At 38.8% G+C, this 18,748-nt stretch overlaps 1 protein-coding gene across 1 annotated transcript in view; it reads left to right on the forward strand.

Moving 5' to 3' along the window:
• The first annotated feature begins 18,019 nt into the window (after positions 1 to 18,019).
• FSIP2 (fibrous sheath interacting protein 2) overlaps positions 18,020 to 18,748 on the forward strand; it is a 61,285-nt gene continuing 60,556 nt past the window's right edge. The window contains exons 1-2 of the mRNA XM_084798922.1: positions 18,020 to 18,188; positions 18,437 to 18,562. Coding sequence (XP_084655048.1) covers positions 18,090 to 18,188; positions 18,437 to 18,562 — 225 coding nt within the window. The 5' untranslated portion in view covers positions 18,020 to 18,089. The remainder of the gene's footprint in view (positions 18,189 to 18,436; positions 18,563 to 18,748) is intronic.

The raw sequence follows: 18,748 nt of genomic DNA on the forward strand, positions 1-18,748 counted from the left end.
TGCGCACTGTAGCAGTGCTCATTGCCTGTCTTGTCCATAAAAATACAACGTCACGGATATGTTATTCGTTATAATAACCAATCACTTTAGGATCAGCAAAAAAGAAATCAGTTTCTAGAATTATGACACATTGGTCAGTCCATATAAGTCATCATTCATATAGTTCTTGAGATTATTAGCGATTAGTTGGAATATGAATTGGTAAGGGGGAGAAAAGAACTGAATTCCCCTGGAATTCGATGTAAGCTCATATTCCTTGGTACATCACAATCTTATACCATTCGGAATTATACATGTTTTAAATATTAATATATATTGTTGCCCTTTATAGATACTTTAAACTATCTTAAAGTTCCACCTCCATACTTGGTGTCTATCTACTTCCCAAGTTCTACCTGGTGCACAGAATGCCGATTTTATACTTAGACCATGCTAGCCCATCCTCTTAACAAGACATAACAATTAACATTGTCTTCACCTCCTTGTCACTTCGGAGAAAATGTTAATAAGCACCGTTGTGCGTGCCCTGCATTGAATTATCTGTGTTGGCTGATGGGCAGGGCATTTGCACCCATGAGCACAACAGCTAGGATTAGAATAGAGGCAGTTGTCTTCTAGGATTCATGAACCACTAAACGTTCCCAAAGGGGACTTATTTTTATCTTCTCCAAACTCAGAAACGTTGCTTAAGTTTTATATAAATGCCTCATTCTTCCACTCTTAACTATTGAATAAAAACCTGGTCTGTCAGAGGAAGATAAGCGGATTAAAGGTAAAGATTTAATTATTGCAATCAAATGTACCGATTCTGTACCTATAAAGACTGAAATAATCTGGTGCTGAGGAAGGAAGATCTCAGACTCTGCCGAGGGCCTAGGAGGGAGAAACACTAGTGATTTCTTCTATTGTAGAATTATTCTTACCATCTTTCCCGTGAAAGAAACCTCTCTGGTATACTCTCGAAAAGTGTGATGAGTATCATAAATTTAACTGGCTGTTGGCTCTGTGATGCCTCTGCAAATATCTCTAGCTATGAATTGCTTGCAATGGGTTTTAACCTTTTGCAGAGACCTATCTAAAATAAAAGGATGCCTCCAGTCTTTGTATCTGCTCAGCAAAGAAACCCACATGTGTTCTGTGCCTCCATTCTCAGTCATTCTATGAGGGAGTGATGGAAGCTTCTTATTTGACAGCATGGGCAGGAAGGACACATTAGATTAACTGCCCTCGTATTGTCAACCAAAACCAGGCATTCAACTCAATCATTTATATTGAACTTATGACCTTTTAATTTATCACATTAGAGGTACTTTCTACATGAATCCAATATTGATCTCATTAGGAAAGGAATGTGATCATTAATAGTGGCTGCTTTTTGCGGGTTCATAGTTACATCTTGCGTGGAAGCTGAACATAAGTGTACTTGTTTTCTACAAGCCCAGTGCATTTTTTCCTTCGTCTTTGGTGAGTAGACAGCTCTCATTTGATTAAGGAGTTTGTGTAAATCCAGAAATTTGGCATTATGTGTATGCTCCAAACAAATTTTCCATTAAGAGTTGTCATTTCATTTGGGAAGTTGGTACCTAATTTGTCCCTAATTTTAGTTCAAGTCACTGGTTCCATGTGAGTCATGAAATGAATTCAAGTCAGTTTCAGCTCCCTAGGTAGGGAAGCTGCACTGTGCTGCTTCCCCAGACTTCTCTGTGAATCAGAATGAAAGCTGCACAGTAACGAATGCATCCTGCTACATCTGGATCAAAGCCTTAAGTTGGGTGAAAGGGTCAAAGTGTTTTTCTAAAGATATTTATGTGCTTACTAAGTAGATTTCGTTAGGGTTTGTTCAACAAATTGATGTTGGGACTCTGAGGGTAGGCCTAGATAAATAATCCAGATTAACAGTGCTCTGTGGTGGTCCAGTCCTTCAGTGGTTGCTCAAGTGCATGTGGTGTGAACGGAGGGGAATGGGTATGCTGCCATCCCTGACAGTCAGAGGAATAAATCAGTCATGCGGGAAATTTTTATGAAACTAAGGCTGAGAAATGAAAGTTGTATATTGTTGAGACACATTTATGCAGAGGCTGCTCACAGTTTTACATGCATTATGCATAGTGACACAGACAGATTTAGTTCAGCTCCTCTTTTTTCTATGATTTGTACTAAATCACTTTTAAAGACAGATTATGATGGTACATGGTTAACTTTTTTGTCAATTTGACTGAGCTAAGATACACCCTGGTAGCTGGTGAGACATTTTGGGGGTGGGGTTTGCTCTGGTTCATTTACAGGGTTATATAAAATATCACTAGTTTTATGGGGAACCCAGAACAAGAGAAGGTTCTGAAAATTATCCAGGGATGCTCTGTATACTGTAAAGCACACATAATCCAGCACCTATCATATGATCTAACTTTTTCAATCCAGTACATGTAATAGTAACAGACAGAGATGTTATTAGGGGTCTTTGAAGCACTGTTAAAAGTAAATTTAAGTGTAGTCCTACAGGAATTTGGGAATTGAGGAGACAATGCTTGGCCTGTTACTGAGTCATAGGGGAAACTGGAGGCTTAATTATAGTTAAGGCTACCCAAGGATCTAAGTGTCTGACCTACGTTTTATGAATTGAGTGCTAGATGACACACCACATCACACCATTATGCATTCCCAACAATATTCTACTACTACAATCTCTTCATAGCTATTATGGAGCTCACTCATAGTAGCCTCTTTGTTACCCAGGGAACCAACTATCCTAATAATGTTCTACCATGTTGTTAAGATGAACTTATGTGTCATACTATAAAAAATAATAAGGTAAATCATGAAATTAATTTAACAAAAAATGTTATCTCGTTGATACTTATTCATTATTTTGAACTGCAGTATATTTTTTACTTTATTAAATATATAATCTTCTAAATTGCACATGGTAAATTATACCATATGTATTATATAATCGTCTGCTTTAAAGAGCCTCAACAATCTAGAAAAATTGGTACTCAAGTTGGAATGATCCAGTGCAATACAACTGGAAATCATCTTGAGTATACCAATACTCAAAAAGTAGCAAACATTCATAAACAACCAATGAGACAAGTCAGTCTAGATGCCTAAGATGATTTTGAGACAAATAAGAACACATAATATAGAAAGGAAATGTATAACAACCAATAACAAAAATATAGAAATATCTCAGATAAAGACCTACTGGTCTACCTAATCAAGCAACGAAAACTATGAACGATTTATGCACAAATTGGCAGAGGAAAAGAAAGAAGAAAACTAACAGTAGAAATCAATGAAGTAGGAGTAAAGGACACAAGCAGAACCACAAAAGCAGTCTTCCCCAGCAACTCCACTAGTCACACCACCACAGAAACTCCACTAGTCACACCACCACAGAAACTCCACTAGTCACACCAACACAGAAACTCCACTAGTCACACCAACACAGAAACTCCACTAGTCACACCAACACAGAAACTCCACTAGTCACACCAACACAGAAACTCCACTAGTCACACCAACACAGAAACTCCACTAGTCACACCAACACAGAAACTCCACTAGTCACACTAACACAGAATTAGGTAGGCAACTTTTACTCTCCTTCTTGTCCTTTAATTCCGGTTTCCCAGTCTTCTGCGCAGTTTGGTAGCAGACTACCTGCTGCAGCCCCTGTTTCTCCTCTGCCCCAACTCTCACGGAACTAAGCATATTCTTTCCTACATTCCTCATTCTTCATACCACCTTTCCAGCAGATGCCCACTCCTGTGTGACAGGATTCCCAGCAGTCACAACTGCCAGGGACTCAGAAGCACTCGCTAACAGATAGACCACAGATACCACATGCTCCTAGGATCCAAAGAGGGAAAAAGAACAGTTATGGAATATATATTAGAAAATTTATTGGAATAACACAGGCTGCAGTCCAGTTAATCCAAAATGATTAGCTGTGACTAGACAGTCTAAGAATCTACTAATTGCTCAGCCCGACAAGGCAGGAGGCTCTCAGCTGGTTTTCTGTATTTGTTGGAGTCCTGAAGAGTAGGCACCTGTGGTGCCAATGAAGGAACAGATGTGCTTGCAAGGTAAGGGAAAGCAGGCAAAGAGCAAAGCCTTATGTAGACTCTAGCACAAGGCATGTCTGGACTAAAGGCCTACGTCATTCAGCCTCAATATCCAAGTCTAAACCCTGAGGCTTCCGACTTCAATGTCCATATCAAAGATACACTATCTTCCTGCTTCAAGATCTGCATCACAGGTATGGAGGCCAGAAGCTTCCAGAACTAAGCCTAGGTTAACAGATGGAGACAGCAAGCCTCGGAAGCAAGAGTTAATACATAAAATATATAAAGAACGAAACCAAACCAAACCAAAACAAAACAAAAACACTGAGCAACAAAGAAAGCAAAGAATCTGATTAAAAACGGTTTACAGATCTAAACAGAATTATCAAAAGAGTAAACAGAAGTGACACAGAAGCACTTAAAGAAATGGTCAACCTCTTCAGTCATCAGGGAAGTAAAAGTAAAAACTACTTTGAGATTTAATCTAACACCAGTCAAAATAGACACAACCAATGAAACAAATAACAGCTCATGATGAGGAGAATAGAACACTCATCCATTGCTGGTTGGAGTAACAACATGCACAGCTACCATGGAAATTGGTGTGTCAGTTCTTCAGGAAGATGGGAAATCAGTCTACAGTAAGATTCACCTGTACCACTCTTGAGTATATACCCAAAAGGCTCAACATACTGTTACAGAGATATTTATCCCAATCACATTTAATACTGCACTATTCATAAGAGCCAGAAATTGGAAACAGCCTAGATGTTTGTCAGTGGATAAACAGATACCTTTACACAACTGAATATATCTCAGCTCTTAAAAAATGAAATGATAAATGTCACAGGTAAATGGACTGAACTAGAAAAATATCATCTGAGTAAGATAACCCAGACCCAAAATACAAATGTGTGTATACACATATGCATATATATGCTTATATGTTAGCTATTAAATAATTGATAAGCATGTTAAAGTCTTTATAGTCACAGAGGTTAGGTATAAAGTAGGTGACTAGAGATGATGCAAGTGTAACTTTTATTTGCCTGTTTTAATTTCTGTCTCAGACGCTTACTACTGAATATACTGGCCTTTTCTAGTTGTTTCTTTTTATTTTTCCTTTTTTAAAATGATTTTTCATTTTTTACATACATGTTTATATTCTTGCACATATATGCAATAAACTACCTACAGCAAGAAGAACAATGAAACAATCAGGATCTATGTTAATGTTACATTCATAGTGATTTGGTCATTCGTATTTGGCAACTTTGAAGAAAACTTCTTTCCTATTTTGCTGCATCTACAACTCTGAATGTAAATCAATATGTGTCATATCTCATCATTATTAACTTAAAATGCCTATCTGGAACTAAAAACATTTTAACCCCTAAACAGTTAAGCTTAATTGTAAAACTAAACTATCTGGTCTTCAATGCCATCAGAGACTTGAGAAGGCATAAAACTTAATTACCTGAGTAGATGGGAAGTGCAGGTTAGCAGCTTTCAAAATGAGAACATGACGGTTAGTTTGCTGCCTGAAAAGTCACCCAAAACTCTCTATAACATGGGAGCATCATCTTCAGCCTTCTGGTCCAGTATATCTGACAGACATATTTGTGAGGCAGGAACTGTTGAGGTTTTGCTTACACTATCTTGGCAGAGTTTGGTTGTCAACTCTGTCTGCATCCAAGCTTGCCCATTTTTAGGCAGAATTCTGTCTGTGGCAGAAACGAGGACATTTCATCCAGTGGCTTGTTTGCCACATTTGAAGCCATCTCCATAAGGAGGTTCTTTGATGCGCATTATCTTCTTTGAGGTAGGCTAGGTGTTGCCAGGAGTTAACCTGTCTTATTGTCAAAGAATCCTTAAAATAATAAAAAGATCCTTAAATGCCATATTCTGAATGTCTCTGAGGCTTTTGAAGACCTTATCTAACTATTTTTACCTTATCTATCTATAGAATTATATCTATATTTTAAACCTAGGATATATATTCTTGTGATAAGAATTGACTAGTTATTGACATGACCATGATTTGGTCAATTATCAATTAGCTTGTATTACTTAATTATTCTCAGCAGCCTGCAATAGCACTTTCAAAGTACTTTAAGTAAACCTTGTATTATAGAATCTTTAATCCTCTTGGATTTTGCTGGATACCCCATATTTTGGAGAGCCATGTAATACCTACCAAACAAAGCTGCAGCTCTGGTGTGGAAACACCCTCAATGGAAATAAGTACATTGCAGTCAAAAGGCTGAAAGAAATTGGAGATCTGAAGAATGCTTTGACATCAAACATGGAGAAACGGAATTTGGCACTTGCCCTGCTGGTTTCCAGTTCAGCATTTCCTCACTAAGCTATCTTCCTTCCTTTTAGGATTGTAATATAGACCGTTGTATGCTGGAAGTAAGTGATCAGCTTTTTATTTTGATTTTATAGAGGATTACAGTTTAAAAATGCCATGAGAAGAGATTTTGGACCTTTAACTTTTAAGCCATGTTGAGGCAGTCATAGACTATGGAGACTTTTGAAGGTGAACTAAACGCACTTTGGCATTATAACACGGCTATAGACTTATGAGGGCCAGGGAGTGGAATGCCGTGGTTTAAATAGGGGTGGCCCCATAGCTGCTATATTGGAATGCTTAATAATCAGGGGTGGCACTACTTGAGAGGGATTACAGGGGTAGCCTAGTTGGCAGAGGTATTGCCTTGTTAGAGGAAGTGTGTCGCACGGGATGGGTTAAGCTCTTAGTTCAAAAGTCCAAGTCTGGACCAGAGGCTCACTGTTTCTTCCTGCCTCCTACAGACCCAGGTGTAGACCTCTCAGAATCCTCTCTGGTACCGTGTCTGCCTGCATGCAGTCATGCTTCCCATCGTGATGATAATAGATTAACCCTTTAGAACTGTAAACAAGTTCCAAATAAATACTCTCTTTTATGAGAGTTGCCATTCTCATGATGTCTCTTCACAACAAAAAAATAAGATAGTTTGAAGCAATCATTGATAGTCTCCCAACCAAAAAAAGCCCAGGGCCAGATGGTTTCAGTGCAGAATTCTACCAGACCTTCAAGGGCGAGCTAATACCGACACTCTTCAAGCTACTCCAAGAGATAGAAAGGGATGGAACATTACCAAATTCATTCTATGAGGCCATAGTCTCATTGATACCTAAACCTCACAAAGACTCAACAAAGAAAGAGAATTTCAGACCAATTTCTCTGATGAACATCGATGCAAAAATACTAAATAAAATACTTGCAAAATGAATACAAGGACACATCAAAGATATCATTCATCATGACCAAGTAGGCTTCATTCCAGGCATGCAGGGATGGTTTAAAATATGGAAATCCATCAATGTAATCCACCATATAAACAAACTGAAAATAAAAAACCACATGATCATCTCTTTAGATGCAGAGAAAGCATTTAATAAAATCAAACACCCATTCATGTTTAAAGTGTTAGAGAGATCGGGAATACAAGGCACTTTCCTCAACATAATAAAGGCTATATTCAGCAAGCCAATAGCCAAAATTTAAGTAAATGGTGAGATACTCAAGGAAATTCCTCTAAAATCAGGAACAAGGCAAGGCTGCCCACTCTCTCCATATCTCTTCAATATAGTACTCGAAGTTCTAGCCAGAGCAATAAGACAACATAAGGAGATCAAGGGTATTCAAATGGGAAAGGAGGAAGTCAAATTATCCCTATTTGCAGATGATATGATAGTCTACATAAGTGACCCTCAAAATTCCACCAGAGAACTCCTACAGCTGATAAACACCTTCAGCAAATTGGCTGGATACAAAATTAACTCAAAAAAGTCTGTAGCCTTCCTAAACACAAATGACAAGCTTGCAGAGGAAGAAATTAGGAAAACCACACCCTTCACATTAGCCACAAGCAATATAAAATATTTAGGAGTTACTCTAACTAAGAAAGTGAAGGACTTGTTTGAAAAAAATTTCAAAACTCTGAAGAAAGAGATTGAAGATGACATGAGAAGATGGAATGATTTTCCTTGCTCATGGATCGGGAGAATTAACATAGTAAAAATGGCCATCCTACCAAAAGCAATCTACAGATTCAATGCAATCCCTATCAAAATACCTACACAATTTTTTAAAGACATTGAAAGTTCAATTCTGAATTTCATATGGAAAAACAAAAAACCCAGAATAGCGAAAATAATCTTGTACAATAAAAGGTGCTCCAGAGGAGTCTCCATACCTGATTTCAAACTGTACTATAAAGCAATAGTAATTAAAACAGCATGGTACTGGCACAGCAACAGGCTGGTTGATCAGTGGAATCGAATTGAAGACCCAGATATGAATCCACACACATATGGTCACTTGATTTTCGACAAAGAAGCCAAATCCATTCGATGGAAAAAGGATAGCATCTTCAACAAACGGTGCTGGTCTAACTGGATGTCTATGTGTAAAAAAATGCAACTGGACCCATATTTGTCACCATGTACAAAACTCAAATCCAAGTGGATTAAAGACCTCAACATAAAACCAGAGACACTAAGTCACTTAGAAGAAAAAGTGGGGAAGAGCTGGGAACATATTGGCACAGGAGACAACTTCCTGAACAGAACACCAACAGCCCAGGCATTAATGTCAACAATTAATAAATGGGACCTCATGAGGCTGAGAAGCTTCTGTAAGGCAGGAGACACTGTCAAGAGAACAAAGCATCAGCCTACAGACTGGGAAAAGATCTTCACAAACCCTACATCTGACAAAGGTCTAATATCCAAAATATATAAAGAACTCAAGAAATTAAACACCACCAAACCAAATAACCCAATTGAGAAATGGGGCTTGGAACTAAACAGAGAATTCTCAACAGAGGAATATCAAATGGCTGAGAAACACTTAAATGTTCAACCTCCTTAATCATCAGGGAAATGCAAATCAAAACAACTCTGAGATTCCATCTTACACCCATCAGAATGGCTAAGATCAAAAATTCAAGCGACACCACATGCTGGCGAGGATGTGGGGAGAGAGGAACACTCCTTCATTGCTGGTAGGAATGCAAACTAGTACAGCCACTTTGGAAATCTATCTGGTGCTATCTCAGAAAAATGGGAATAGGGATTTCTCAAGACCCAGCTATTCCATTCCTTGGAATATACCCAGAAGATGCTCCAGCACACAACAAGAAAATTTGTTCAACCATGTTCATAGCAGCCTTATTCATAATAGCCAGATCATGGAAACAGCCTAAGTGTCCATCAGTAGAAGAATGGATAAAGAAACTGTGGTACGTATACACTATAGAATACTATTCAGCTCTTAAAATCAAGGAATTCCCAAAATTTGTGGATAAATGGATTGAGCTAGAAATGATCATAATGAGTGAGTTAACCCAGAAGCAGAAAGACTCAAATGGTATATACTCACTTATATCTGCATATTAGCCCAAGGGGCATGTCCCGTGAAAGCCTTCACTTACCAGGAAACTGAGGCAGAGGGGAGGACATTCTATTGGGACACTAGATGAGAGAAGCATGGGAGAATGGCAAAGTAGAAGGATCCAGGGGGTCCTAGAAGCCTACAAGTAGAACATTATGATAGGCAGATTTGGGCCCAGGCGTGCTGCTCAAAGTAAGGCACCAGCCAAGCACAATACAGGCCATAAAACTTTAAACCCCTACCCAGATCTAGCCAATGGTCAGAACATTCTCTACAGTAGAGTAGAGAGTGGGATATGACTTTCTCACGTACTCTGGTGCCTCACTTTTGACCACATCCCCTGGAGGGGGAGACCTGGTGGCACTCAGAGGAAGGACAGCAGGTTACCAAGAAGAGACTTGATACCCTATGAGCATATACAGGGGGAGGTAATCCCCCTCAGGAACAGTCATAGGGAAGGGAAATAAGGGGAAATTGAGAGGGAGGGAAGAATGGGACGATACAAGGGATGGGATAACCATTGAAATGTAACAAGAATAAATTAATTTTTAAAAAGGGAAAAAACAAGATAGTAAGCAAACAAAATCATATGGACTCTTGCTAGTCTGAGAACCCCAAGGCTGCAGTCCTGTCCTCCAAACATTTTTACCCAGCTTGCTACCTCTGTGTGAGGTGCAGATGCAGAAAGGTTATTTACCATGGAAAATACGGCTGCTACCCAATAAATTTTTTGAGCTGAAAAAGTATACACCACAAATGCTATACCCAAGAAATAACTGGAACTAGAAAGAAAAAAAATAGAAATGAAGCAAACAAAAAACAAAAACCCAGAGACTATTTACAGAAAGGGAAATCTAATACTTTCATGCATAGGCAAGCAAAGCTAGTATATTGATAGATTCTTTAAGAAATTGATGGAAATATTAATGTGAATCTGGAAAAGAAAGGAAAAGCGAAGCCTGCTGGAAATAATTTACTAGGAAAAAAACTCACAGAAGAATATTGTTTTCCAAGGAAGACCATACATTTAAATCAGGAATATGAGATGACAGCTTGAGCTTCATAATTTCCGCTTTGTCTTCCCACTGAAACACTGCCAGTCTTTATGACGATAGCATACTCTCTGCTGCCAATGCCACTAATGTCAAATGTCATTAAATCAAACCTAGGTGTTCAATGATATTAACATTCATATTTTTCTCCATAAACACTAATGCGCCATTCCTAATACAACTGTAAACATCATCTCTCAAGTTATTTTGATAAAATTAGAGAAAACTTACAGAAAGCCTGATTTATTTGAGTAGAGACTCAATGAAGAAACTTAAGAACATTCAAGAAACAGAATATTTATTTGAGTCACTTTGGTCACAGAATGTATAATATATTCAAACACATACTAATTTTTGCCTCCATAGATGGGAGATAAAGCGCTCATAATAAAATGAGAGCAAGAAATAACACATACTAAGGCACATCTGTTAACAACTGCACAGAATCCTCTTGGATATTATTTTTTAAATGCTATAATGATTTTAAATAGATTTTATAATTATTACCTATCATAAATTGGGATTGTGATGTTTATTGCCCATTGGGTTAACAGTTGAAGGAAGCAGAGGCTGTGATATTTGAATACCTGGTTTTCAGTTGTTGACCCTGTTTGGTAGGTGTCTTCCTTGTCAGAGAAACCATGTAACCAGGAGAGGATTTTGAAAGTTTAAGATTAGTCTTAAACTGGCTGGAGCCAGTTCTAGTTTGTTTTCTCTGCATTGTGCTTGCATTAAAGATGTGGCCTCTAAGCTCACTGCTCCATGCACCGCCCCTGATGCCACAGTTGAAGCTCCCTGTGGTGAGGATGGACCCTTATGCCTCTGGAACAGTAAGACAAAGTAAGTTAACCCTTCCCTAGGGAAGTTGCCTTGGTCACGGTGTTTTATCACAGAAATAGAAAAGGAACTAATACAGAATATAAACTCACAACTATCATACATAAATGCCTAGTTGTAGACTCAATTTTCTTAACAAATCTATTTTATTACAAACATTAACTGAGAGTAAGTCACTTATAACTCGACTAACCTAAACAATAGGAAAAGAAGATTAAAGAACACAATGACAAAACCATAAGGCTATCCATTCTGGGGAACGATTCCTGGCACAATCAGCAGGATTTCTTCTGCTGGAACCTGGAGTAACCAGAACCCGAACCTTACCAGAAGCCAGAGCCCCGAAGCCTTCCCTTGAGTGGTTCTCTCTAGGAGCATCTTGAAGTAGAGCGATGAACAGCCAAAACTATCCCCAGTCTCCAAAAGCCCCGCCTCCAGTTTTCGGCTCATTTATATATCTCCTCCCAGAGTCTGTTCACAGGATCTTTTCAGCTGGCAACAATTAAGCTCCCGCATGAGGTGGTTTGTCTTCTAGTGGATTAACCTCACCTATTCTCTCTCAAGATGGTTCCCCATTCCACACTTGGAATCATAATAAAAACAGGTTTGTCTCTCCTTCACCTAGTGGGCTTTGCTTTGTTTTATTGCTTGTTTTTAGTGTAGTAAAGAAAACGTGTTATTCTGAAATAACCAGCAAGAGCTCTAACATATGATGAACACTGCCTTTCTAATGAGTTGTGTTGAGGAACCTATTGTTCTAAGATAACTCAAAGGCTTACATTTTCTTGTTATTCTTTTTAAAATATTTTATTTTATTTTTAATTTGTCTACTTTATATCCTAATTATGACATCCCTCCATCCCCACCACCCTCCCAAAGTCTTAATTTTCAAATAAGGCATACATGATTCATGAATCTTACTTACTATAAAGATTTACTAGTAATTTCAAATATATACACAATTAAAACATAGACAAATCAGATTTAGGATTTATCTATGTCTACAGTAGTACTGTCATATCCAAGTACCCTTCTATAAGCTGTAGCCCCACATAGTCACTTTTAAAAAGGTTAATTTACCAGAGAAATTAGTGTGTATTTACAATATGAAAATCTTTTTAACCAGGAAAATTGAATATATCATATGACATTGACAAAGAATACAAAAAAGTCCATGGGCAAAAAAATACTAGATTGCATTGTTTTGTTTTGTTAAATTTTAGTCTTTAATGAATACAGGTCTTCTGGTTGCCTATGTGTCTGTGTACTGAGTGTGTTTAGTGCCCCTTGAGATCAGCGAGGGTGTTAGGAATCCTAGAACTGGACTGACAGAACACTGTGAGCTTCTATGCAGGTGCTATAAATTGGAAGCAAGTCCTCTAGAAGAGCAGCCAATATTCCTAACCACTGAGCCATCTCTCCCCGAGACTAGGTTGTTAAACCAGAGATACCCTGCTCAAAGGGCTGTATTGGTTCCAGAGAAATGTCATCACTTTCTCTGAGGAGAGGTCAAGTATTTACATTTATTTTTACTGGTGAGATTTAAAAAAAAAAAAAAAAACACTTTATTTTCCCTTGGGAACACTTACCTCTTCTACTTTTTTTTTTTTTTTTTTTTTTTTTTTGGCTTTTCGAGACAGGGTTTCTCTGTGTAGCCTTGACTGTCCTGGACTCACTTTGTAGACCAGGCTGGCCTCGAACTCACAGTGATCCGCCTGCCTCTGCCTCCCGAGTGCTGGGATTAAAAGCGTGCGCCACCACGCCCGGCAACCTCTTCTACTTTTAAATGGAAGGAGAATGGACTTAGAGTTATCTGCTCTGTAAAGGCCCAGTGAGATAATTCACATAGGGAACTTAACCCAGTGCTCACCAAATTTAAATATACAGGTAAAAATTTGATCTTGCTGTTGTGACACAAGCCTGAAACACAAGCCACTTGGGAAGCTGAGGCATAAAGATGCAACTGCAAGGCTTGCTTGGATGGGAGCTACTGGGTTCAGGGAAAGTACGTAAATTAGTGATACCCTGCCTCAAAACAAAAAGTGTAGGTAGCAATTTATCGTTATCAACCTTCCGATATTCATTCACAGTTTACAAATTATCAGCCATAATAAAGGTGGAATTCAGTCATATTTAATATGAGAGAATATAAAATTATTGTTATCCTCTTTCATTCACTTTTGGTTTAATCACTAAACAGAAAATACCTTCTTTGCAAGAACAGTTCTCTTTTTAAAAGATACTAACTATAAATTATTGTCCTTATTCCTCAAAAAATAAGAAAGGTTGAAATAAAAGGAGAGTAGCAGTATATTACTTAATATTGCTAACTCTAAAACATTATGCTAATGATCATTTTTAGTTTTTTGATAAGGACTACTATAGCATGAAGCCAAGTTTCCTAGAATGTCTTTTGTAGCAGAGTAAAATCATAGAATTACTTTTAAATTTTTAAAGAAAATGTATTTAAGTATCTGAGCTTTAAAATCAAACTAATGAAAACCAGTTGCCTGATGGTTTCTGTTATATAAGGATGGGAAAGTTAAAGCTCCAGTATTATAAATCTTCCACGGCAAGAACTGCTTCCTGAGAGATAATTGTTCCACAATTAAGCTTACATCAAAACAATGGTTTCAGGATTTGAAGGTTATCTAAAGCAAAACACAAATTCAATTTTAAACAACAGAGCCAAAACAGGTGTTGATTATATTTGAAATCAAGTAGCTGTGTGATGTGGACTTAGAGATATTTAGCCTTTAAACAGCATGTTTTTCTCTGACCCTTCTTTTCTTGCTCAAAAATATTTTAATTTTGTATCTTTAATATCACAGACAAAAGCAGATGGTTCTAATGGTCCTTTAATAAACATCTTTTAATGATTCCAAACTTTAATAATATTCGCTTCCTGGGCCAGGACAGAAAAGAAATCTTTCACAGCATTAAGAAGTTCACACCATGCATGGAAAAGTCCATGCCTATAACCCCAGCAGTCCAGCAGCTGATGTAGGACAACTGTGCATTCAAGACCAGCCTGGGCTACATAGTTCGACCCTTTATCAACTGCACAGATAGACACAATGAAAGAGCATATCTTTATGAGTCCGTACATTAAAACTTTACTGTGATATTTTTGCATGAAACTTTCAAAAATAGAGGCAGTATTTATAGCTCAACTAAGATATTTTTTTATGAGAAGAGTGAGAGAAAAAGAAAGAACCAAAGATATAGTGAATATAAAATGAAACAACTTGAAAGTATATATAATATTTTTGGTAGTAAGTAAAAATTAGTGAATTTATAAGGATTACAAAGATTTTTTTTCAAAAGTGCACAGGAATGTTCTGTTTGTAGAGCATCTTAGTCAGGGTTTCCATCACCATGATAAAACATCATGACTGACAGCAGTTTAAGGAGGAAAGGGGTTACTTTGTTTACTTATCCTGAGTCCTAGTTCATTGCTGAAAGCTGAGGCAAGAATGCCAACAGGGAGGGACCTAGAGACAGAAGCTGATGCAGAGGCCATGGGGAGGGCTCTTTGCTAGCTTGCTCTCCAAGACTTGATCAGCCTAATCTTTTCTACACCCTAGGACCACCTGTGAAATGGTGCCACCATCCACAATGGCATGGATCCTCCCACACTAATGACTAATTTTAAAAAATGTACCACAGGCTTGCTCACAGGCCAATCTGGTGGGGAGCTTTTCTCATTTGAAGGTTCCCTCTTCCCAAATAACACTAGTTTGTGCCACGTTGACATAAAGTAGGCATTACATTGGACAATATCTGGAACAGCGTGACCAAGAAGAGTTTTCAGAAGAGAGATTGGAACCAGTATGACAAACAAGCGTGGGAGCTAACATGACAGCCGACACTGACAAGGGAGGGCTGTATGGAGACGCCCGACGAAGGGCAAGATGGTGGAGAGGGTTTTTGTTGCTTTGTTTCTTGCAGAATGTCTCCAAAGACTCACTTTATTCTCAGCTTCCTGTGTGCGAAGCCATATTAAAGATAAAGCTTTTCTCAGACTGTTGGCTAATTAGGTGAAAATATTAGCAACAACATAAAATCAAGCCACAGCTGATAAGCAGCTACCTTAAATAGCACTGCGATCCCCTGCACTGTTAATATAAACAGCCAGCTGGCACGGGATGATAAGAAGGTAGTGATATTTTAATTGGCACTTGTTCTGAGCACAGGCACTAGAATGGTTACAATACAAACTACATGAATCACTGACAATTATTCCATGTTAACAAAAAAATAGATTTCCTTTAATTTAGTATTATGAAGATCAAAAGTAAGGAAATTACAAAACCACAATTAGAGGCACCGTACTTAACTGTGTTAAAATGAATATCTAGTCTTTGAAAACATTGAAAAGCACCACTTTATTTCTGTGGGGGTTTTACACAATATGGTGTGGTTTTGAAAAAAATAAAAACAAAATGCTTCTGAACGCAAACATACTTCAGTGTAATAAGAATAAACTTAAATGTAAATAACTGGACAGTTAGCATGAGTCTCTGCTCTGTGAGAGTTTATGTGGTTTACAACTTTAAACACTATTATAAGTTTTTTGTTTTTTAATATTTTATATAATATAATTTGATCATATATTACCCTCTCAACGTCTTCCAAAATCCTCCTCATCTTCCTATCCACCCACCTTTATGTTCTATCTATAAAAAGGAAAAAAAAATACACAAAAGCAAAAGTCAAAACATTCAATGAGCCAATAAGGAAAATAAAAGCCCAAAAAGTCTAAAAACAAATCTATGGCATTCATTTTAAGTTGCTCAACTACTCCTGGGCACGGAGGCATGAGGCCTTCCTGGAGTGTGGTTGATACCCTTCAGAGATGAGACTCCATCTACCTTAAACTCCTACAGGTCTTGTGCATGCTTGACACAGTCTTTTTGAGTTCATATGTGTATCAGTTGTTGAGTCTAGAGGACACTGTTTCTTAGAGTCATTTGTCCCCTCTGGCTCTTATAATCTTTTAACCTCCTTTTCAGATAGACCCCTCAGCCCTTAGGGGAGAAATTTGAGGAACATATGCTATTTTGCACTGAGTTATCCAAAGTTTTTCACTCTTTGTACATTGTCCACTTGAGGGTTTTTGTGTTAAGAAGCTTCTCTGATGAGGGTTGAGCAAGGTACTGATGTTTGGATTAGCAATATATCATTAATCAATTTACTGCCCTGTTCTATTAGCACAATAACAGTGTAGGCTCTGTCCTGAGGCCCACGACCTATCTAGCCCCAGGCTGTTGGCCACTTTAGCAATGTCAAATAAGTGTTCCATCACATGGAGTGAGTCCTACAACCACTGAAAGGTGGTTAGTTACGCCCACTATTGCACCAATACATCTTGCAGACAGGTTGTTGCTGTGGGTAGTGGAGTCTTATCATGCCCCCCTAATAGTGTGCAAAGCGGCTTCTAGCACCGTGGAATCTGGTCAGCCAGAAATGAAGCTTCTATTTAGACACCCCCAGATCTATTTCTTCTTGTTTGACTGGCATAAGCAATGCCATTAGCAGTAGTGCCTTACAAACAGAAAGCAACCAAGAGCTTTGACCACAGCCTGTGATATTTGTGGGTGTGCGTAAGACTCTTGACTACTGACTCCACCAAACGTAACCCATTCTTGGCACTGGAAGTTTTACTAGTTGGAATAAAATGTTAGGGCATTGTCTCCCCCATTAGCTATTGTAATCCTTGATTTTAAAGGTAATCCTGTTTCACACAGTCTCTGTATCCTTCCTACAAAAGTATTCAATTAAATAATACTCTCTAGTAGTTTCTATTTTTCTTGTTTGGAAGGATGTAACTTTTGAGATCTTTCTTTGAGATCTTTCTTGAGATCTTTGAGAACTTTTCTTAAACCTAGTAAATAAAAAGGTGTCTATTGACGAGGTGTTTATAAATTTGTGGAGGATTTTAGTATATGGAGTTAATAGTTTTAAGTGGTCCAGAAAGAGTGGTAGTGGATACAGGAATCTTTGAAACAAACTTCTACTTCTTAGCCACACAGATCACTACTGTGTCCGGTCAGCTGCTCAAAAACAAGCATCTTGTTTTATACAATGTGCTCATCCCTATCCAGTCATGACTGACTCAAAGGGGCTGAGAACTTTACAAAATTAGGTTGGGTGGCTGAGAATAGGAGGAAGCAGGGTAAAGGATGCAGACAGGGCAAGAGAGATACTAAAGGAAGAGGGCAAAACAGAGGAAAGAGGAGGCCGAAGGGAGCAGGATTCTTTGTGGGATGTGGGTCTAACTTGGAGAGTTATGAGAGCTTGGAAGTGAGGCTATACAATGTCTTCGTTGGAGAAGATGGGTGAAGAGCCTTGCCTCTGGTCCTAGGTGCTCATAGAAGCACTGTAGAGCTTTGGTGAAGGGGATACTAGCTACCTTGGCTCTCTTATCTCAGCTTCCTGCCCAATACAATGTTACACTTTGTTTGGATTGTCTAAGGGGTGAGGGGTTTCCAAGAGAACCAGACTTTTGATCGAGGTCGTCACAATACAAGTCTCGGAGGCCCTCCGTCTCCTACGCAACCCTCCACTGTTCCGTGCAGAACGTAAGCTCGTGGGGCCACACGGGGCTGGTACCGGTCATTCGGAACCGAGGGACCAAGGCAAAGGAAGCCAGGAAGCATCAGGAGAGGACGTGAGGCCCCAGCTGCCATGGAGCTGTACCTCAGTGCCTGCTCCAAGACTGCCAATGTGGCCGCCAACAAGGCAGCCTCCAGCAGTGTGGCTGAGGACAGTCAACAATGTGGAGATGTGAGTGCAGTACCCTCAGGCTGGTATGGATGTCCTGGGTCTCTGGCCCGGAAGCATTCATCGTGGGCCTGGGAGGGTTAATCATTTCACCAGCTCCTGTTAGGCTATAGTAGGGTGCCCTAGGCTGGCTAGAGAAAGGGACCATGCAAGGCCCTTTTGGACCTTACTCTTTAATTCTTGAGTTTCTACCCTTGTTGTGTGAGGTATGGGTCAAAGCCAAAGACAAATTCTCTGATTATATTCGACAGGGGGCACGCAAAGCCCCACCCCCAGGGGTGGGAGCCGCTCAGCTCCTGGATCTTCCCCTTGGGGTCAAGCTGCCTATGATTCCAGGAACTGATACTGTATATTTTACTACGAATATCAGCGAAAAGGTAAGACAACTTCTTATAATTACATTAACGGTCTTAAATGTCTATGCTCATTTGTCTTTGTGTTAACAGAGTATAACACATTACATTAGGAGCGTGTGTACTAACAGACATGGTGCCACAGGTCCTGTTTAGACTGTATATAAAGCAATTTCATCCAATATCGATTTATGGAATCGTGACCAAAAG

This window comes from Acomys minous, assembly GCF_964271855.1.
Source record: "Acomys minous genome assembly, chromosome: 10".
In the NCBI taxonomy this organism is placed as follows: domain Eukaryota; kingdom Metazoa; phylum Chordata; class Mammalia; order Rodentia; family Muridae; genus Acomys; species Acomys minous.